General features: G+C 33.2%; 1 protein-coding gene and 1 long non-coding RNA gene across 12 annotated transcripts in view; both read right to left on the minus strand.

Moving 5' to 3' along the window:
• Positions 1 to 13,468, minus strand: part of LOC110097816 (vesicle-fusing ATPase) — a 41,669-nt gene extending 28,201 nt beyond the window's left edge. For 5 of the 11 annotated variants that reach the window (XR_003700382.1, XM_028693872.1, XM_028693869.1 and 2 more), the window contains exons 1-4: positions 13,199 to 13,467; positions 12,957 to 13,052; positions 12,767 to 12,851; positions 12,599 to 12,649 (exon numbers count right to left, since the gene is read on the minus strand). Coding sequence is in view for 8 of the 11 variants with exons in the window: in XM_028693872.1 (XP_028549705.1) it covers positions 12,599 to 12,649; positions 12,767 to 12,851; positions 12,957 to 13,052; positions 13,199 to 13,347 (381 nt within the window). In the remaining 3 variants the exon portion in view is untranslated. Of the gene's footprint in view, positions 1 to 12,598; positions 12,650 to 12,766; positions 12,852 to 12,956; positions 13,053 to 13,151 lie in introns of all 11 variants that reach the window. The other 6 variants (XR_003700383.1, XM_028693871.1, XR_003700384.1 and 3 more) reach the window with 5 other exon arrangements.
• A 3,907-nt stretch (positions 13,469 to 17,375) lies between these two features.
• LOC110097823 overlaps positions 17,376 to 23,250 on the minus strand; it is a 36,621-nt gene continuing 30,746 nt past the window's right edge. Inside the window, exon 2 of the long non-coding RNA XR_002303264.2 lies at positions 17,376 to 17,904. This is a non-coding gene — a long non-coding RNA (uncharacterized LOC110097823). The remainder of the gene's footprint in view (positions 17,905 to 23,250) is intronic.

Genomic DNA, 23,250 nt, shown 5'->3' on the forward strand with positions numbered 1-23,250 from the left:
TATAGTTCAACCCGATTGACTATTTCTTATTAGAAAATTAAATCGTTTAGATTGAAAGATTGTAAAGTTATTCGCGAGTGAAAATTTATGTACCCAACATCGATTATTAGTTTGTGGACTTTAAGATAAAGGGGCATAAAATAAAAAATAAAGTAAAACGATTTTCTAAGATTAGCGGGGCATTTAAAGAATATTAACAAAATATTTTTGAGAATAAGATTTTAGATCTTAAGATTTTGTCAGTGCATGAGGATGCTATTGCTATGTGGGAAAAAAGTGGCTAGTTATTAAGAATATTGCAAAAGATGTTCTTGAGTATCAAAGGGAAAAGCTCCTAATATTAAAAATAGTTGGTGGTGGAATCCAAACGTGCAAGAAATATTAAAAATAAGAAGTTTTGTTATAAAAATTGGTTTAATTTTAAAAATTCTGAATGGGAAATATATAAAGTGGCTCGTAAGGATGCTAAGAAAGCAATATGCGATGCAAAGACATTAGCTTTTAGTGATTATAATATATAGATTAACTAAAGAGGGAGAAAGATTTATATATAAGATAGTAGTAGTAAGGATTTAGTTCAAGTGAAGTGTATTAAGGAGTGAAGATCAAAAAATATTTTTCTGAAGATGATATTCAACAAGATGGATAGATATTTTCTAAATTTTTTATATGAAGATTGTGATAATAAGATTGACTATAGTGATATTAGCACCCTTAATGCATAAATAAGATTTACTGTTTTTATGCATCAGTATGCAGTAAAACGCAGTTAGAGGCACTTTTAAAATAAATGAGGTGGAAAACCTGTTGGACCTGATGATATTCCCCAATAGAGGTATGGAAATGCTTAGGAGATGAAGAAATTTCATGCTTACTAAACTTTTTAATATTATTTTGAAGACTAAAAAGATGCCAGATGAGTGGAGAATGAGTGTGTTAATTCCTATTTTTAGAATTAAGATGATGCACAGATTGTGCGAATTATAGAGGTATTAAGTTAATGTTTCATACTTTAAGACTATGGGAAAGAGTTATGGAGCATAGGCTGCGGTTGTGAGTACTGATGTTTCTCAAAATCAATTTCGATTCATGCCGAGTAGGTCGACTATGGAAGCCATACATTTATTAAGAGGTTTGATGGAGAAATATAGGGAAAATAAGGATGATCTACAATATGATTTTATTGATTTAAAAAGAAGCATATGATAAAGTTCCAAGAGAAAGTGCTATGGAGAGTTCTTGAAAAGGCAGTCAATAATGCTTATATTCAAATCATTAAAGATATGTTATGCAGGAGCTATTACTTGTTGTTCAAACACAAGGTGGATTGGACCAAGTATTTTCCTATTTCGGTTGGGTTACATCAAGGATCAGCTTTAAGCCCATATCTTTTTGCTTTAGTCATGATGTTCTCACTAGACATTTTTGCAAGAGAATGTACCTTGGTGATTGCTTTTTGCTGATGATATTGCTTCTTGTTGATAAGAATAGAGAGGGAGTTGAAGGGTAAACTTGAATTATGGAAGTCAACCTTAGCGGCTAAAAGTTTTCGCTGAGTTAGAACTAAAACAGAATATATGGAGTGTAATTTTTAGTAGTCATATATATCTAGTGAGGGGATTGTAGCTTTGGGCGATCAAGTCATTAATAAGAGTACACACGTTTTAGATATTTTCTATGGTAGAGTGATGGTGAAATAGATGCGGATATTATCGACGCAGAATTCAAGTTGGATGTTTGAAGTGGAGGAATGCATCGGGCTTGTTATGTGATAAGAATATCCCCCTCAAACTTAAGGGAAAATTCTATAAAGATGGTAGTGAGGCCTGCAATGCTTTATGGTGCCGAATGTTGGCCATTAAAAGAGAAGCAATATAATAAGTTAAGTGTGGCAGGAGATGAGGATGCTGAGGTAGATGAGTGGCTTTACCCTTAGAGATAGGATACGAAATGAGCATATACGTGAAAAGGTTGGAGTACGTTCTAGGTAGAAGATAAGAGATTAGAGAGAGTCGCCTTAGATGGTTTGGTCACATAAAACGGCGGCCTTCCGATGACCCGATTAGGAGAGTAGAGGTATTAGATTTGACTTATGTTAAGAAAAGGTAGGGGTAGACCTAAAAATACTTGGTTAGAAAATATTAGGAATGACCTTTCTTTATTAGATTTAAATGAGAATTTGACTTTTAATAAGACACAATGGAGCAAAAGGATTCATGTAGCCGACCCCACGTAGTGGGATAAAGGCTTGATGTTGTTGTTGTTGTTGTTGATTATTTTTTAAGAGTATGATGAGTTAAGCATAACATTCATAGGAAAAATTTATGAATCTAAAAATTTCTGTATTCTAAGTTCAAAATTTTTTGTAGATAGATTATCTCAAAAAATAAAAACAAACTACTTTAGTTTATTTCATGCATAGTCTAGGATGAACCAATCTCTTGACTTATCTAGTCAATCTCCTTATAATTTGCACTCTTTTTTGTAATTGATACAATCTCTTAGTGTATATCCTCACACTCATCTTAATCCTAAAGTTTTACCACTACGTAACTTAAATTCTACAATTTCCCTTGGGATTAACTTGTTTTCTAGTGCGTGTCATTATTTCTCCAATAGTTAAAGCTCTTTTTTAAATCGACTCATATCAAATTCTCATAGTGAAAAGAAAACCCATCTTATGAGAGTGAAATATTAGCAGTGTCTATTCCATCAAGGCCGCTCAATTTATTACCCAATGTTCTTAGTGTATATCCTCACACTCATCTTAATATCCTAAAGATTTACCACTATGTAACTTAAATTATGCAATTTCCCTTGGAATTAACTTGTTTTCTAGTACGTGTCCTTATTTCTCCAATAGTTGAAGCTCTTTTTTACATCGACTCATATCAAATTCTCATAAAGAAAAGAAAACTCATCCTATGAGAGAGAAATATTAGCAGTGTCTATTCCATCAAGACTGCTCAATTTATTACCCAATGTTCTGAGGAATGACACAACCATCCAATTACAACAACATCAAGCCTTTATCCCACTCCGTAGGGTCGGCTACATGAATTCTTTTTCTCCATTGTGTCCGGTTAAAAGTTAAAATCTCATTTAGATCTAATAAAAAAAGTCATTTCTAATATTTTCTAATCAAGTATTTTTAGGTCTACCTCTACCTTTCTTATTATAGGTTAAATCTAATACATCTACTCTCCTAACCGGATCATCGGAAGGCCGCCATTTTATGTGACCAAACCATCTAAGGCGACTCTCTCTAATCTTATCTGCCACTGGAGCTACTAGAATTTTTTCACATATATGCTCATTTCATATCCTGTCTCTAAGAGTAAAATCGCTCATCCACCTGAGCATCCTCATCTCTACAAAACTTATCTTAATATTATGCTTCTCTTTTAATGGCCAACATTCTGCGTCATAAAGCATTGCAGGTCTAACCACCATTTTATAGAATTTTCCCTTAAGTTTGAGTGGTATTTTTCTATCGAACAACAAGCCTGATGCATTCCTCCACTTCATCCATCTAACTTGAATTCTACTAATAATATCCTCATCTATTTCACCATCACTCTAAACAATAGACCCAAGATATCTAAAACATGTACTCTTATTAATGATTTGATTGCTCAAACTCACAAACCACCCACTAGATCTATTACTACTAAAATTACACTCCATGTATTCAATTTTAGATCTACTCATATAGTCATATGATAAACTTTAGACTCTAAGGGTGACCTCTATAATTCAAATTTACCTTCAACTCCCTCTTTAGGTCATATCAACAAGAATAATGTTGTCAGCAAAAAACATATACCAGGGAATATCCTCTTGCAAATAAGAACATTCATTACTAAAGCAAAAAGATATGAGTCTATTGTTTTAAAGTATGACACATCAACTTAATTCCTCTATAATTTGCACAATCATGTGCATCACCTTTATTCTTAAATATAGAAATCAACACACTCATTCTCCACATTTGGCATCTTTTAAATCTTCAAAATAATATTAAAAAGTTTAGTAAGCCAAGAAATTCATTCATCTCCTAAGCATTTCCACTCCTCTATTGGAATATCATCAGGTCCAACAATTTTCCCACACTTTATTTTTTTAAAGCCTATCTCTTTGTTTGGTTAGTTTATACATATATCTTTCGTCCTCTTTAGTATCTAATCTATAATATAAATCATTAAAAGCTAAAGTCTTTGCATCGCAGAATGCTTTCTTAGACTGATTACGAACAATTTTATATATTTACCAATTTTTATAACAGAGCTTCTTATTTTTGATCTTATCTTGCACATTTTGATTCCAACATCAATTATTTTTAACATTAGAAGCACTTCCTTTTGATGCTCCAAGCAAATCCTTTGCATGTTTCTTAATATTACAAGATACTATTTCCCACATAACATTAGCTTCCTCATGTACCGAAAAAATCTTAAGATGATAAATATTGCTCTCAAAGATAATTTTTGTTTGAGTTCTTTAAATGACACAAACTAATCTTAGAACAACGATATACTATATTTTTAATGCTCTACCTCTTTATTTTAAAGTTCAAAACTAATAAGCGTTGTTGGATACATAAACTTTCATTCGAAATAACTTTACAATCTTTACCATCTAAACAATCTATTTTTCTTACAAGAAAATAATCAACAAGAGTTTTACTATATCCATTCTTATAAGTGATGACATACTCATCTCTTTTCTTAAATAAAGTATTAGAAATAACAAAATCATAAGCTAGAGCAAAATCAAATATAGTCATATCACCTTCATTAGTCGCTACAAATCCAAAGTCACCATAAATACTACCAACCTATGATGCACCGACACTCCGTTTTAAGAGGCAGCGCAGTGTCGGACACGGACATGCGCCCGACACGGCGGGGACACGTGTTCGACACGGTCTAAGCGTGTCCAGGTTTCTTTTAAAAAAACTTAAGCCGGACACGCGTGTCCGGCTATTTCATATTTTAAATAAAAAAAAAACTGAAGCACCGGTTCACTCCCTATTCCGCCCTAATCCTGCATTTCCGCTGTTTGCTTCCATTCGAGCGAAGGAGTAGAGTTTTCACGTGACTTGCGAGCACTCGCACCGCACCCGCGCACTGTCGAGGTTCTTCCCACACCGTCGCCGCACTCGCGAGCAGCCGTCGAGGTTCTTCCGCGCACCGACGCACTCGCGAGCAACCATCGGCCCTAAAAAATTTTCTGTAAGTTAGATTTCAATTTTTTTTTCCATTCATCCTTTCTCTCATTTTTTTCTCATTTATCATATGGATTTGTGTTCACAAGAGCATGTTGTGCGATTTTTCTTGTTTTTACCTAAACCAAACCCTAGGTTGTAGATTGTAGGTTTTTTTTTTTTGGTTTTGGTTTTGGTTGACAAGAACAAAAGAATGGTAGAGAGTTTACAAGTTGCAACCCTACTCTCTTTGTTTTTGCGATGTAGTAATTAGTCTTAGCATGAGGGTATTAACATGAATGCTATGCGTATTAATGCTAATATATAATAAAAAATCCTATAATTCTATACAGCTAATTAAATGAATGTTGGTTATTTTATATGTTATAGTTATGTGGTTGCTGACTTTGGTATCCTTGATTAGCCTTCCTCTAAATATAATAAGGAAAGGATTGCTAGTTAGAGGAAACATAATCAGGGTTGATTTAAATTAAAAACTAATGGGTCTTTTGATGGGTCAGTTGCTACTTGCTAGTGTTGGTGGGTTGATTAAGGATTATAAGGATAAAGTGGTTTGTCTTTTTACTAGCCTCTTTTCAGCTACCTAAGCTATTTTAGCTAAGCTTCATGGTCTTAATTATGTTATCAATCTTTGTTATACTTTAGGCATTATTAATTATTGGGTTAATCTTGATGTTATGCTCCTTATTCATTATGTTGAAATTGGAATGATTCACAAGGCTAAGAATTTTTATTTGATTAGGGAATATAAAAAGTGTTATCCTGCATTAATTTTTCAATTACCCATACCATGTGAGAAGCTAGCATGTTTGCTGATTGCAAGCTACATTGCATGGTTGATTTTACTTGGCATACCCTGCCCCGTATATTGAATGGGTTAACTAATATTAACCATTTGGTTTGCCTTATTTAAAGTCAACCAAATGTTATCAAATTTCTTTATATTGGGGTTTCTATCTTTTTCTTTGAATGGGTTAACTAATATGGCATTGTTTATTGTTGATGTAATCAAAGTGTTCAAATTTTAGTATGAAAGTCATCCTAGTTCTTGCTTTTGCTTTATTGTGAGAGAGCTTTATGTTTTTATTGAAATGAGTTTCAGACATCTATTAAGCCTTTATTACTTCCATTTTACCAGTGCATTTTAAAGTAAAATGAGCTCTACGGCTGGTGGGAGTGGATTAGGCGAAGGTTCAAAAGAACAATCTGTAGAAACTGATAAGCCTTTATGGCTTCATGTTACCAAATTAGGTAAAACATTTGAAGGAGGGAATGTGTCATTCAAATACAATTATTGTGGTGGCACCTACAAAGGATCATATTCTAGCGTGAAAGCACATCTACTTAAGATAGCTGGCCATGGAATTAAAATGTGTCCCAACATTACTGCTTCACAGTTGATTGAAATGAGCAGACAAGTTGATGAAGTTAAATGTAGGATCAAAAGGGCACTTTCTAAGGAGATACCTTTGCCATCTACCCATGGTTCGTCCCACGCTTCTTCCTCATATGTTAGAGTTGATCATTCTTTATCATTTAGAGGTGAATGACATGAAACAAAGAGAAGAAAAGGAGTTGTCAGTAGTCCTTTAGAGAAGGCTTTCAGCTTGTAGCAGCGAGAGGAATTGAATGGTGAAGTAGCAAGGATGTTTTTTTCAGCGGGCTTACCTTTCAACCTTGCAAGAAATCCTTACTATAAAAATGCATTCAGTTTTGCATGTAACAACAACCTTGCAGGATATGTTCCACCTGGTTACAATGCATTAAGATCGAAATTATTGGAAAGAGAAAGAGCACACATTGAGATATTGCTTGAACCAACAAAAGGAGTGTGGAAAGAAAAATGTGTTAGTTTGGTGTGTGATGGTTGGACAGATTCTCAAAGAAAACCACTCATAAATTTTATGGCCGTTGCAGAGAATTACCCTATGTTTATTAAAGTTGTGAATTGTGAAAGAGAATACAAAGATAATTTTTTTATTGCCAATTTGATTAAAGAGGTGATAGTCATGATTGGACCTTCAAATATTGTGCAGGTTATTACAGATAATGCACCATTATGCAGAGCTGCAGGATTATTAGTTGAGCAAACTTATTCCCATATATTCTGGACACCCTGTATTGTGCACATTTTAAATCTTGCACTAAAAATATTTGTGCAGCAAAGAATACAGAGGCAAATGAAATCATTTATGCTGAATGCTATGTTTAAAATTGCGCAACAAGAGGCGCGCCTTTGCGCAATTCTGCCCAAAAGCGCCTCGAGGTGCACGCAATTTGGATCCTGGAAGAGGCGTACGCCTCACCTTGTGTGAGGCGCGCCTCAATTGCACAATTATGGGTGAGGCGTACGCCTCATCCAAATGACCCCACCTACTTAAAATGAGCCTTTTTTTCCCTACCACCCGTTCGGCTCCAGGCATTTCCCGAAAGCTCCCCTCTTGCAAGTCGCAGTTCGCGAAACAGAGGATCCCGCACGGTCGGCCTCCAGTCCCGCCGCCTCTCCCGTCGGCGCCGCCTCTCTCCGGTGAACTTGAAGCGTCCGGCCGCCTTCTAGGAGGAGCTGCAGAACACAGAGCGGAGCATTGATGAGATTAAAAGAACATGGATTGAGACTGGTGTTACCATTATGTGAGATGAATGGTTTGACATGAAGAGCAGGAGCTTGATTAACATCCTTGTCAACAATCCCTACGGCACGGTGTTTTTACGATCAGTTGAAGCTTCAGATGAGGTGAAAAATGCTACATTCATTTTCAATTTACTTGATGGGATTATTGAGGAGATTGAGGAACAATTGGTTGTCCAGGTAGTGACTGATAATGTCAGTGCATACAGCTAGAATATGAGACAGATTTGCCATTATCATACTTACAACTAGAAGATCTAAGTGTGGATGTCTTACAGCTAGAAGATCTAAGTGTGGATGTCTTGAGGGGCGAAGCAGATCAAGTTGGCACATCCACTAGTACCACACCACACACATCCACTAGCTCTGCAGCACAACAATCAAGTAAAAGTATTCCACAACTTCTTATATGATATAGCATTATATTTATATCAAGTGAGCAATTAACATGATAATGATCTTTTCTCTTATTGAATAGGAAAGAGAAAAGTGAGTCATATTGAAGATGATGATGATATGACATTCATAGATACAATTGAAGAAGAATATTCCCTTGAAGACCCATTTAGTGATGGGATATGATTGCATTTTCTGTTCTTTATAATTTCGGAGTTTTGTTGAACTAATATTTTGTGATTTTGTACTTTGAGACATATTTTATTACATCTATTTTGTTATAAGATGGTAGTGAGGCCTGCAATGCTTTATGGTGCCGAATGTTGGCCATTAAAAGAGAAGCATAATACTAAGTTAAGTGTGGCAGAGATGAGGATGCTTAGGTGGATGAGTGGCTTTACCCTTAGAGATAGGATACGAAATGAGCATATACGTGGAAAGGTTGGCGTAGCTCCAATAGAAGATAAGATTAGAGAGATTCACCTTAGATGGTTTGGTCACATAAAACAGCGGCATTCCGATGACCCGGTTAGGAGTAGAGGTATTATATTTGACTTATGTTAAGAAAAGTAGGGGTAGACCTAAAAAGACATGGTTAGAAAATATTATGAATGACCTTTCTTTATTAGATCTAAACGAGAATTTGACTTTTAATAGGACACAATGGAGAAAAAAGATTCATGTAGCCGACCCCACATAGTGGGATAAAGGCTTGATGTTATTGTTGTTGTTGTATTTTGTTACTTTCCACTATTTTCATATATCATTTAGATGTTTTTATTGTAAGATAGAATATTGCTATTATTATCCTGCTAAAACCCTTAATTTCTCACTTACGCTATTCTGTGTTCCTCGAGGCTTAATTATGCAATTTTAAACCTTGGATGAATGTCATTGGATAACAATGGCTGCAGATGATGCTGTTCTGATCAGAAATTTTATTATGAATCATTTGATGAGACTTTTAATGTTTAATGACTTCTCCCACTTGAGAATGTTAGTTGTTGTTGAAACTCGTTTTGCCTTTGTAATAATCATGTTGAGAAGATTCAAGCAAATTAAAAATGCTCTTCAATCTATGGTGATTAGTAAGAAGTGGTCTTGCTATCGAGAAGATGATGTTGGGAAGGCAAGGTATATTAAAGAAAAGATCTTAGATGATTTGTGGTGGGATAATGTAGACTACATTTTGGCTTTCACTGATCCAATCTATGATATGTTGAGAGAGGCTGACAATGATAAATCATGCCTATAATTGATTTATGAGATTTGGGATTCTATGTTAGCAAAAGTGAAAAAAATTATTTACAGAAATGAAAGAAAGTCACATGAAGAAGACTCAAGTTTTTGAAGTATTGTCTATATCATTCTAGAGGATAAGAGCAAAAGCAATAACCACTATATTGTTTAGCTCATTTATTAAATCCAAGGTACATTCATATTCATATTTTAAATTAATTAAAATTTTTTAGTTAATGAACATATAATTTTATATGCTTTGTATTTTATATGCTTTGTATTATTTGAAGGTATTCAAATAAAGAATGGCTTCTAGAAGATCCTCAACGTGTCTCACCACAAAAAGATCTAGAAGTTTCAAATATGAGAAAGATATGCTTGAAACGATATTTCCCTAATGAGGAGAGAAAAAAAATTAATATAAAACTTGCAAAGTTCTTTGGATATGTAGAGGATTTTTGTGATCAAGAATCTTTGATTGATAGATGAAGGATAGATCCAAAAATGTGGTGGTTAATTCATGGAGCGTCGGCACTTAAAACTTCTTGGTCAAGTATCATCCTCTTCCTGTTGTGAGAGAAATTGGAGCACATCCTCTTTTATTCAATCAATAAAAAGGAATAAAATAACTCCACAACGAGCTGAAGATTTAGTTTATGTGCATACAAATCTTCGTCTTATATCAAGGAAAATCCCACTTTATATGACAGGTGATAACAAGATGTGGGATGTTGCTAGAGATGGGTTCGAGTGCCTTGATGATATGAGATTATTGGAGGTTGCAAATATTTTTTTAGATGAACCATAGTTGGAAGCAATGATATTCAATGATGATGATATTGAAGGCCAAAGACCACCCTCCGAATCTAATTCTATCATTCCCTCTATTGAGTAGTTGAACTTTCATGTTATACAAAATAATTTTTTGGTTATATTTTTGTGGTTGTACTAGACATTTTGTATTAAACATCTTTATGTTATAAGCTAAACAAGTTATCATGACAAATTTATTATTGTTTGTCATGTTTAATATAATGTCACATTAATTTATGTATATTATTTTAAAACTTTATTATGACGTGTCCACGCCGCACCCGTGTTCTATATTTTTTAAAAAATGTCATGTCCCGTGTCCGTGTCGTGTCCGTGTCGCCGTGTCCGTGTCGGTGCGTCATAGCTACCAACATGTCCATTTAAATTTCCTCCAATAAAAATTCTTTCTTCATGAGGTATCTTTTATATTAATAATATTCTAAGTCATTCAAAAGTTTTAATTTTAATCATATATCCAAACTTATTTGAGGAATATAAGCATTTATAATATTAATAATCTTATCATCAACATTAATTTTTAAAACTATAATTCTATATACAATTCTATCATTTTTTATAATATTATATTTCAAACTCTTATTTATAATCACACATATACCATTTCTAGTATGACTCATACCATAATACCAAAGTTTAAACCGTAAACTATCAATTTTCTTAGTCTTCTCTCCCACTTATTTAATTTTCTGAATGCATAGAATGTATCTTCCTATGAATCATAATATCAATTAATTTTATTAATTAATTTGTCTATAAATGAATCTACATTCTACGATCCTAACCTAATTTTAGTTTCATGTACTAGCTTCTTTGCTCACATTCGTCCATAATGTAGAAACCCTTTGCCTATTTAACATTACATCTGGGCGCGATGCAGCAGCCCTTGCACACTTCTCGTTGTATTCAGGCTATACAATGCATCACTTCCGGGGAACGTCCTAGCATTAACACATTATATTAAAAGATTCATGTCATAATTATTCAACAAGTTTTATGTTGGTTTTCGACTACCTAATGCAATCCTCCACTTATCTCATCTAGGACTTGGGACTTCGCAATGGTAGTGTTGCATGGCACGCCCATAAACACATTTTATTATGGCACATACATAAGAGATGTGAGAAGCGTTGTGGCCTTACCTTATCTCAATAAAAAAAACCTAAGAAAACACTTAAATCAACTTTAACAACACTTGTTAAATGTAGATTATTGCAAGGCTACATATGTTACAAAATAAATTGGTTTAATTAAATTTATTTAAGATAGTTTACTTAGCAAAATTTAAAGCTTGCATGCGATGGAATTTTAAGTTAATCATTTAGCCAAAAATATTTAATGGAAAGATTATCATTTTATGCACTTCAACTATATTCCTTAGTTAAATGTATCTAGGAAATCCACTATAATGACTTCATTATATAATAGCTATTATTTTCAACATGTTGCCTTCAAATTCCTGGAGCTACAAAACAATTTGAAAGAATGGAACGGAGAAATGCATTTTTGGTTACATCAGGGTTTGGGAACCTATATAACCTCATAGTGGCACGATGTCTTGCTAGTAGAGAAAGAAAGAGCAATGCAATCATATCTTCCTTTTCCAACCTTGGGTTTAAGTTGAGATAGGAGGTTCAAAAAGAGAGATACATGTCTAATGCCTAATGAACTATAATAATTGTTTTTGACATAGATAACCAATAATTAAATTTTGTAGGATTTACATGCATACCACATAACTCTTATGCATTTATATATCTAATGCCTAAGCTTATATATTTACTTATACAATACTCTAGTGTCTCCATCATATCAAAATATTTGCCTAAAAATATGTATTCACTTTGGAAAAATCGCCTCTTAATTTTTAAAAAATCCAAACCAAATTGTAAGCTAACATAAATGGTAAAAATATAAATAATCTGCCCTTATGTTATATTTTTATCATGGGATGGATTCATAAAGGCAGCAAAACAAATAACACCAGAGCTTCGTACACATCTCTATGCGTGTACAAAATTAGAAAATTGCATGCGTGCACATGTGTGAGAGAGAGTTTATCATAACTTAGAAAAAAATAATTTTGATGTGGTAAAAAACTGGCAAGGTTAAAAGATGGAAAAAAAACTATGATTACACTCCTCCAATATAACTTCAATGTAATATTTACTTTTTTGTCAAAATCTATATCTTAAAGTTCAGAACCCATGATCATCAATACAGGAATTTAGAAAAGGATAATATGAACACAATAGAAAGGAATATGATTGTTTAACCTGATTATTATACTTCTTATGAAGATGTTGTGCAAGAACAACAGCATCTAACTGCAATAGAAACATCATAGTCAGCATCAAAGAATGAAATTCATTCATTTAGCATTGGCAATACAAAAAAAAATCATAAGTTACTCTTTGGCATTTATGTTGTTTATATGCACACACCTCTTCATTTCTATTGTCTTTTGCTTTAACATAATCCAGCTCAAGATTAAGCAATGCCAGAAAAAAACTAGCTGGTGGAAAAAATCTGTACCATATCTCACAATGTTAAAAAAGAACACAGAGGTACACGCAATGCTAAGAAAAAACAGCCAAATGAAAACAAGATGTAGAGAAAAAAAAAAAGCCTCACGTGATAACAGATATTTGATCCCCAACAGAGACTTTTGTGTTCCGACGCTGAACAGCATTCAGAGCAATTTGACCATCCATAATGTTACCATGGCTAGTATGAATTTATTAAGGATTAACACAAAAAAACATAATGAATCTTAAACAGATTAAACCAGCAATCGAATAAATTTAAAGAAAAATTAAGGAAACCAACCAAAAAAATGAAGGATCTGAATGTATAAAAGGTCAGATGAAGGATATACAAGGGTAAGAACGACAGAATCTCCAATGATAACCTGAGCAAGGCTGGATCCAGGGATTGCAAACTTCCGTAAATCTCCGGTGGAGCAGTAGGCGTAGTTGGTGAAGGCAAGCTCCTGGCTCGGCCTCGGCGTGTTCACAACGATCATTGTAGACGAATTGTGCCCAAATCCTTGCTCCCAATTTCTTCTTATATGTGAAAGACAGGAAAGAGGAACTGGACGATTTACTCTTCTAGGCTGTCTGGTATCGGATTTACAGCGGGATTTAAGTCGGATTTACGCTAAATCCAGCCAAGCGGTTTCAGTGCGACCTTTAAGCTTCGTTTGTTTTTTTTTTTTTGCTTTTAAAAAATATTAGTTCAGAAAATGCAGTTTTCTAACGGAGAAGTACATATAAAAAGCTTTCTCAAAACTGCAGAAAAAAAAGGGTTACTTGGAACATGATTTGACGAACCAAACAACACAAAAAAAAATCCTCGGTTTCCGAAAACGGAGAAGGCAAAAAAACGCTCAAACAAACAAAGCCTAAATCCAGGCGGGTAAATCCCGGATTTACAAAATCCCTCGGTTCGGCGGATTTATGGGATTTGGCAGAAGAAGGGAGCCAGAAAGTTACCTAAGTACTTTTTATGAGTTTAAGATTTTAGTTGTGATAGTTTTTTTTTGTACTTCTTAAAATAAATTTTAAATTTTTACTAAAAAATTACTTTAAGAAGCAATAAAAAAGCCTCCCGGCCCATTCCAAACGAAACCTAAGTCTTAAAAGATATCATACTTTCAAATAATTTCACTTAGAGATAATAATTAGCTTAAAGCTCATTTCATTGCTTGTTTATAGAAAAAGTATAATTAATTTTTTAGTTTTATTTTTTGTGAGAGAATATATAAATATCATATTCAAGATAATTTTATGTCATAATTTTAATAAGATAAATAAATTAAGAAATTTGATTATTTATGTTTCTTATTCAAATAAATATTTATGTTTGGTTTTAAGCTTTTTGATTTTTTTCAAACTAATTAAACACAATCCCTTCTCACTTTTCAATTTGAATGAATAAGTTTATTGATATTTATTTATGTTATATAATTGCAAAAAAGCTTCTATGTGACTATTTTATTATCTTTTTTAATTAATTTTTATTTAATTAGTATAAAGTAGTTACATACTAAACCCATATTTTTTTGGATTGTAAATAAATTATAAGCAAAAAAAATTAATGGCAAATAAATTATAATAATATATTTAAAATATTATCCATTAAGTTTTGAATTTTTAATTGAAATTCGTAGTAAATTTAGAAAGAGAAAAAGAGAACATATAACTTAAAAATATATGAGAAATTTAAATAAGTAATAAACTAATTTAAAATATGACAAATTAAATCAAGAGCAATTTATAATTTATATGTTGCCTATCATGATGATTTTATTATTTATAGAAAGGATAAAGATTTGATATATGCTTAATATTGATAATCATGTTCAAAATGAATTTTTTTTAATAGAAATGTTTTATATTTAAAATGAGCATGCATATCATTAGTGGTTGGAGGGGTAGTTATTGCGGGCGACTAAAGTCAGAGGGATCGTAGTTGACCAGTGAAAGAGGTCGGAGGGATCGCAGTTGGCAGGTGATGGAGGTCGGAGGGACCATAGCCGGTGGACGACGTGGTCGAAGGGGGCGTGGTCGGCAAGCGACGCGGTTTGAAGGGACCGTAGTCGATGACAACGAACGTTGGAAGGATCGTAGTCGGCGGGCGATGGTAGTCAAAAGAACCATAGTTTGTGAGCAACGATGGTTAGATGTGTAATGCCTCAAGATCAAAATTTTGAAGAATTATTCTTTTTGTTTTTTTAAATTAATATCAGAGCTATTTATTTCTCTTTTATTAATATACTAAAACAAAATTAGTAATCAAAACATTAAAATACATATGTATTCTTATTCTAAATTCAAATACAATAAATATGATATATCATAATCAGTCTTGAGTATAAAAGAATAGCTAAAAGATTAAAAAAAAAAATAGTAAACCTAAAGAATCATGATCTGATCATTCTCATACACCCGCTATCATCTTCCATAACCTAAAATCATTTAACCATGTATAATGAGCAAAAAAAAGCCTATCAAATTCATATGATCCTACAACTGACAAGAAGCACGATAAAGAAGTAATATGCAGGTTCAAAATAGAAGTAGTCATATGATCATGAAGCGATGTAAAAATAGTAAAATGTACATGCATAAACATTAGTCTATAGCCAATAAAATAATACATTATAAAAGCCAGTAAAGTAATATGATGCATAAACCAGTAAATCAGTACATATGTCGAATTGATAAAGTAGTTATTGTATCAATACTATGAATCGTAAATAAATCATATAAAGCGATAAAACCAAAGCATCAGTAAAGACTGTCGGAATCATATTAATTTAGTAAAATCCTATAATGATGTATACATGCTATCCAATTATTTGATATCAATTTCAAATTAATATCTTAATCACATGCTCACCATATCATGTGCTTAGTATGTCACATGCTCAATATTAGTATAATGTTGTCAATAAAACCATTGGAAATAACAATAAACAAATACAATAATAATAAATCCGGATAGTGACAATAAACTAGTAAATAATAACAGAAAGTAATTACTCAACCACATACTTATATTCATTTCTAATACATTATAATAAATAGAGCATAATTAGACTTAATTCAGAAAGTGTTAAAATGTCATTTTTGTAAGTAACAGAAAAATATACTAAGAAGATATATATTTTTTCAAAAATTAACCAAATTATCAGAAATCACGCATGACAATAATATAAAGCTTTAGTTGAACTAAAGCACTATTTTTAGATGTCAAAATAAATTTATGAACTGGTAAAAATCATTACTAAAATCACTCAATGAAAATTTTCAAAGAAATGCTCAAAACGATTGAAAAAGTGGTATTGATAACATATCAAAAGTTATGCGAAAATATTTTGCTAAAAATCAAGGCATCAAAACTTTTACAAGTTTTGACTAAATTTAAATCCATAAAACACAAAATATATAAAAATTATTCAAATCAGAAATCATAAATAGAGAAATGATTCCTTACAACGAGACGAACATATCTCCCAACAAAATCGACAGATAAAAATCGTTCTACATCCTTCAAATCTTAACTTCTATTTTCAATCTGCTCACTTTTCTCTCTAATTTCTCCTTTGTTAACCAAGGGAATATGTAGATTAAAAACTTTAATGAATTCTGACAGTGACTTAAGATATTTATAATAAAATAATAAAATTATATAAATATAATTATTTAGTTTTATTTCTAAAAATTTAAAAAATTCTTTTATGTTTTAAATTTTAAACTCTTAAATTTATAGAAAAAAAACCGTAAAATATTCTATCAAAAAATGCATAATTTATAATATATGGCTAATACTACACGATTTATTTATTTTGACTTTCCCATGTAAAAGACTCTCCTATAAACTGCTCTTATTTTAAGTGTATTTAATTCCCATTTAATCCTAATATAATAAGCTCTCTTTCTAATGCTATAAATTTTATAACACCCAAGAAAATCTCAATATTGAATATAAAGAATATAAGTTAACGTAGAAAATTATGATACATCAATATTGAATTTAATCATATATTACATCAAATAGGTGAAAAACATATTGATGTAAAAATAAATACTCTCACCAATGAGATTCAATTTTTTTTTTAATAAAAATTGCCCCAAACCACTAACATATAATGTTGAATAAGTGTTTATTACTACTAAAATATCCAGACTACAATTTGCCTTCGACCCACTCACATTAAAAACAATCATTTCAAACTATAAAACCACTTTGATTATTATTATCAAATAATTGTTTCAAATAAATGCCTTTAACATAGGGTGTCGTTTTTAAGAGAAATTATTCAGTGCGGAGTCCGTACGAAAAAACCGTATGATTATATGAGTGTGCACACTGTGCACAGTGTGTACAAAAATTTGAGACAATGTGTACACAGTGTGAACACTCACATGCCCGGACAGTTCTTCCCGTTCAAAGTTGGTACGGGATAATTTATCCATTTTTAGGCCTCTACCATTATGCTGATGACTACTTACACACTCATCCCTACACACTGAAATAGCATCATCGTAGTGCAAAATCTCACATTCAGAAATAGAAAGAACTTCACTAGAAGTCATTTTTGGCTGTAAGTTCAATCATAGAACACTTCTAAAAAACAAAACAAAACAAAAAGATCTGAAATGTAAATAATACAACCGATGGAACTACCAACCTCTTCAAAACCACACTGACATTTCCAGCAACTTGCTACAACATTGAATCTGCAACTACTTTTCTATCTCACTTAATTGCCTCTTGCATTTTAGTGGGAAACATTCTTTGGCGATGAAAGCGTAAGTCTTTGATGTTTTCCTTTCCAACTGACAAGTAAATTTTAGGAATTCGAATTATATTGATCTAATGTAGCAAGTTATAAAGTTTCACTTGTAGGCAACCACACTCTAGTTGTTGAGCACATAGCTGGGAAAAGAATGAACTTTTCCAACAAAGGAACAATAAGCACTAGCCGGATCTTCTTCCAGATATTTACAAACAAAAAATAAATCTTTAATCCGGAAAATAACCTTCACTTCTTGAAACAGAAGCAGCACACATCCTGAAGTAATAACAATAAGGAGATAAAGATCGGATTTCCATTGACAGAAAGCTCAAATAGCATCAAAGATTCTAAAAAATGGAATTCTGATGTGACAAACATATTTGAATACCAAGTTTAAAAGGAAGTTTTTTTTTTTTTTTTTTTGCCTTTTTGTATGAAGTACAAGGTTCTAAATTAGTTTAAACTATTGGAATGGGTAAAGCGAGAGTTTTTGCTCTAGTTTCTTTGCTTAGTAAAATTATGCTATGGCCAATTTGAAGGAAAAAAGAAATGTTGGAATGACCTCAAATATAAGCGAAGTTAATAAGAGTAATAGTGATAAACTTTCCATGCTTTCACTTGGTGCTTCTAGAAATGTATACTTTGCAGTAACCATACATAAAACAACTGTTTTATATGCAGCATAAATGTCATATTACATGTCTTTTAAACAAATAAGAGTCAGCTTAATAAAATTTTACAATAAAAGAAGATGTTAATTACAAACAAAACAATGAAGTATACAAAATAGCTATTATGAATCCAAACAAGACATTATACATTAAACCTAAAAAAATTATGGAAAATACAAGACAATTAGGAAACTTAAAACTTACCTAAAACTACAAATAGTGAGAAGGGAGAAGTGTGGGCCACAGTAAAAAGTTTTTTTTTTGTTTTTTTTTTGCGGGGTTTCTTGGTTTTTTTATTTTTAGTTTTTTGGTTAGCCAAAGCCCCATTTCTTCTGCATCATGGTTGCTACCCACTACTCCCTAAAAGAGAAGGAAGCCAAACGACCCACTAATAACACAATAATAATCTTATAGAACTAATTAACTGATACCTACTAGATCACCAATTTATATTTATTCTTAATATTACCCACCTCTTCGCAACAAACTTGCCATCAAGGTCGAGCAAATAATGGTGATATCAGGTAAAGGCAACAATAATTGCCATTGTGAAGGCGGAATTGTGGCTTGGAATGGCGGATCTAGAAAGGTCATGAAACCAAACACTCTTTATGAGAGAAGGATGTCAAGGAGATGGTTAGAGATCCATCAATTAAAAGAATCAAGTGGAAACTACAATTTGGAATGACGTATATGAAAATTTGCAAATTTATTGGTGGCGGGTGTTGTATCAAGAAGAACATATCAACAACTTCAGGTTACGAACCTGTGACGATTTGGGGTTATGGTTTTAACAAGTGTAGGGGACGGAGAGATTGATTATGCGACGGTAGTTCACATGATATAGAATATTCTTGGATGGGAAGACAGAGATCTGGTCACTAGATGGAGACAAAATAGGATATGGGTATCCCATGGGAAATGGGGATTTGGAAGAGGGAGGTGAAGATATGTGATTGCAACTAGTGGTTTGGTGCTGCCATGAGCAAGTGGTTTGGTGCGAAGCACCCGAATTGAGGCTAGGTCAATGAAAGCATCATCACTACAAACACAAATAGAAATTACACATTAAGCAAATAAATTATTGATAAACAACGTAAAAGCATGCCTACAAATCTAGATAGTTGAGGGGGGCCAAGGGATTTGGAAGCTATATGATGACCATAACTCCAGATAAATTTGTGAGAGGTTAAGGAGGGCAGGTGATGCTGTCCAAAGCCCAATTTATACTATATCTTGGTTGCATGCCCCAATTCTTCCTAAGGAAGATTATGTATATCATAAAAGGAAACCTAATGACCAACTAATAACTTAATAATAATCTAATAGTCATAAAAAAAATATAACAGACATAATTACCTATCATGCATTTATATTTATTCCTAACAATGGCCTAACCTGAGTAGTGAGTACTGAGGCTCAATCCCCAATAAGTTCAATATGAGTTAAGTGCATGAAAGAATCTCAACACAAAATGCATGCAAACTTATATATATATATATATATAATTATATTACAAAAGTCAAAAGTAGACGAAGCACCCATGATGAATTGAAGGGAGTCGACAACAAGGCATTTGATCGTACCCCCATGATGAATTAAAGGGAGTCAACAACAAGGCATTTGATCGTACCCCGACTTATGAGAATGACTAACTTTATGCAATGACTCGCAAATTGGTAGCCAATCTTCATGTGAACACCAAGTAACACAGAATGAAGGAGAAGCCCATATGAATAACAAGAGATGATAATGATCTCACGTGGACTCAACTCTCCATTTCAAAATGAAGTATTCTTTTTGCACTTTATTTTATACCTTTAGCTTTTTCTCCTCTTTTTAAGGCATTGGATGAGAGACTTACGAACTCTTGTTCTACTATTCAAACTAAAATTTCTTGAAGGTAGGCATTAAAAACTCTTGAGTTTAACTTTCTGGTCGCATGTAAGCCCAAAGGGCAAGTTGGTCTTTTATTTTCTTGAGTCTTTGTACCCCGCTATTTATAGCCTCATTTCCTTTGTTTTGAGCTAATGAATGAATGATGATAAAAAAAATTTTCTTCCTACACTTGTGTTTGTGAGTTTTGAGAGTTCTTGGAGAGCTTTGGAGAGACCCCTTGGAGAGGGAGATAAGCGCACCACCCACCAACCTTGGAGACGGCCGGGTTCGTGGTTTTACCGTCTTTATCTTATCAACACCTCATCGACGAACTTCCCCACCATCCGTTCTCACCGCCGGCCCTTTCACCTGACCATTTCCCCTCTCCCAAACCTCACGGTCCCCCTTTACCCGAGAACTTCCACCTTGCCGCCACCATAGCTCATTAAGCCGCCGGCCATAATCACTTGTAGCCGTCCATCTCTTTTCCTTTTCCCCTTTGATTTGTTTCCTATTTTGGATTTGATGTATGATGGAATATTCTTAAATTTGAATTCTAAATATTTGAATTTCAAATTGTTTCCTAATATTGCGACTCTGTTTTAGGAAAGTGCTAAATAAAATCCATGTGAGTAATTTCATTCATGAGGATTTAATTTAAAACTTTCCTAATCCTAGAACTTAAAATTAGGAAGTCTTTATTTGCTAGCATCAATCAAATCCCCAGCCTTGCATAACCGCCGGCCTCCCTGCCTTCTCCCATCAATGCCAATTTCAAATTATTTCCTAACTCCTACAGCTTACTTTGGAAATAATTGAAAGCATCCAATCTCAGCCCTTGGCCGAAACTTTCTCTCCGCCTAAATCCTGATTTATTTCCTAAAGTCAGCATTTGATTTCAGGAAATCAAATTTCCCCATTACTGCAGTCCCGCCACTCCCTACCCTGCTTGCCGCCTCTCTCTCCCCTTTCTCTCCCACCGCCATTCTCCCTCTCTAAGCCAGGGAATTGAATACGGTGGATCATCCTGCCCCCCTCCTATTTCCTGGACTTGCGTTACCTGGCCAATCCTCCCCTCTCATCAACAGCTCATTTCCTCTCCTTAGGCCAAGCCAGTGAATTGCCTTGAGTCCTCTTCTCCCAAGTACCTCACGTGCATACAAAAAAAAAAAATATGAGAATTTTCTCAGATTTCTGGAACAAAATCTGAGCTTAAATTCAGGTGTTGATGCCAACCTATGGAAGAAGAACCTTAGCCCCTTATTAGAGAAACTTCTTTCTCTACAACAAGGATCGAGATTGCTGATGTCAAGTGGAAGATCTCCGTATCTCCTTGAGCAAAGGTTTTTTCCTTCTTCACTTGCACTCAAAGTCTGCTAAAATCTAAATTCTCAATTGGTTAGATTGTAATCACGAAAGCTCCTTCAAATTGCTCTTGCCAAACTTAGTCATTTGTAGGACTTGAGTGTAATCTTCTATGCATCCTACGTCTCGTTGTTAGATTAAGGATTTAATTTGAAAACTACTAGTCGGTACTGTTTTTATTTCCTCAATTATCTTGATAGTTCAAATTCGGAGCATGTGATTTCGCCTACGCAATGGATCGTTTCATTTGTCTTAATCGTCGTTTGAAAATTGCTTATAATTTTGTCCTGAAATTATTCTAATTCAATAGTTGTGCAATGCTCAAATGAAACCATAACGTTAGCATCTAAGTAGTCCTGCATCATATATGCTTCAATTAATGAAAAAGTGTGTTTCATGCTTCAAAGTGAAAATATCCCTTTTGTGCATCGCATTGCACTTTACATGTTGACAACCTTGACCAAGACATACATATTTAAGAACGTCATCATCATAAGCGCAAGTGTTTGAAAGCTAAAAGAAATATAATTTACTAAGGGCTCTCCTAACATAGGGTTAATTAAAGATTGGATGTTTATGACCATAGAAAATATATTATCAAATATAAATAAATCTCAGCGTCTTGGAGAATTATGGTTATATCAAAATTCCCCATATTTTCTCCTCAAGAACACAACAAAGAGAGTAATTTCCTATGACGCACACAGAAAAAAAAAAATTATTAGGTTCAATCTTAGTTGCAAGTTAGAGTAAGGCTATGGATCTACTTCAGCTTTGAACCTCGATCAAAAATAACGAAGACAAACCCAGTTTGTCTCATGATTTAAACTATTAATGTCAGAATCGAAACTTGTAAAATTTCGTGGAGGGCAAAAAAAAGTTGTAAGCTTCATTCCAAAGATAATATGCATATCTCAATATTATAATATCATGCAAAAACTTTAAACAAAATGCATAACAAAGTAACTTGTTTCCAGTGATTGGTTATCCCAGATGAAATCTCATGGAGGGATTACCATTTAAAAGGATGAAGATGCATGCTACAAATGATTTGAATTATCCTACATAATTTTTCTACATGCTTCAGATTTGAATAGACCTACTCTAGCGAGTCTAGTGAGTCTTAATCGCTTTTCAAACAAACCCAACTCCGATGATCTAAAAACATGAATAAAAAACTGTTGCATGTATACAAACATCATCTTTTCTGTCAATAACTCTGTACTAAAGATCTTAGGTACATGCAAAATATTATTAAATAACAAATAATACATTGATTTGAGCAAAATTTAAGCATAAATATCCTATCAAACAGTAAAAATAAAAACTTTAAATACTACAACAACAGACATTAATAGATTTGAGCAGTATTTAAACATAATTTAGCCTAAATCTTACCAAATAAAAAAAATCTTTAAATCCTATAAAAAGTTTTAAGATAAAATATTTTTTTGATATTTTATTAATTTTATGTTTAATTAATTAATAATTAATTGTAATATTAATTAAGGGTGTCAATTTCGGGTCACGGGTTAGGTTTGGGTCGAACCCGGAATGACCCGATACTATTTGGGTTCGAGTCAACCCGACCCGTTTTTGCGAATGGGTCGATTTTTCGGACCCGAACCTGACCCGTTTAGGGTTTAGGGGCGGTGCAGCGGTGCTAGCGGGAGCGGAGCGGTGTCGGCGACGCGACAGTTGGCAATTG

Source organism: Dendrobium catenatum, unplaced genomic scaffold, assembly GCF_001605985.2.
Source record: "Dendrobium catenatum unplaced genomic scaffold, ASM160598v2 fragScaff_scaffold_373, whole genome shotgun sequence".
In the NCBI taxonomy this organism is placed as follows: Eukaryota; Viridiplantae; Streptophyta; class Magnoliopsida; order Asparagales; family Orchidaceae; genus Dendrobium; species Dendrobium catenatum.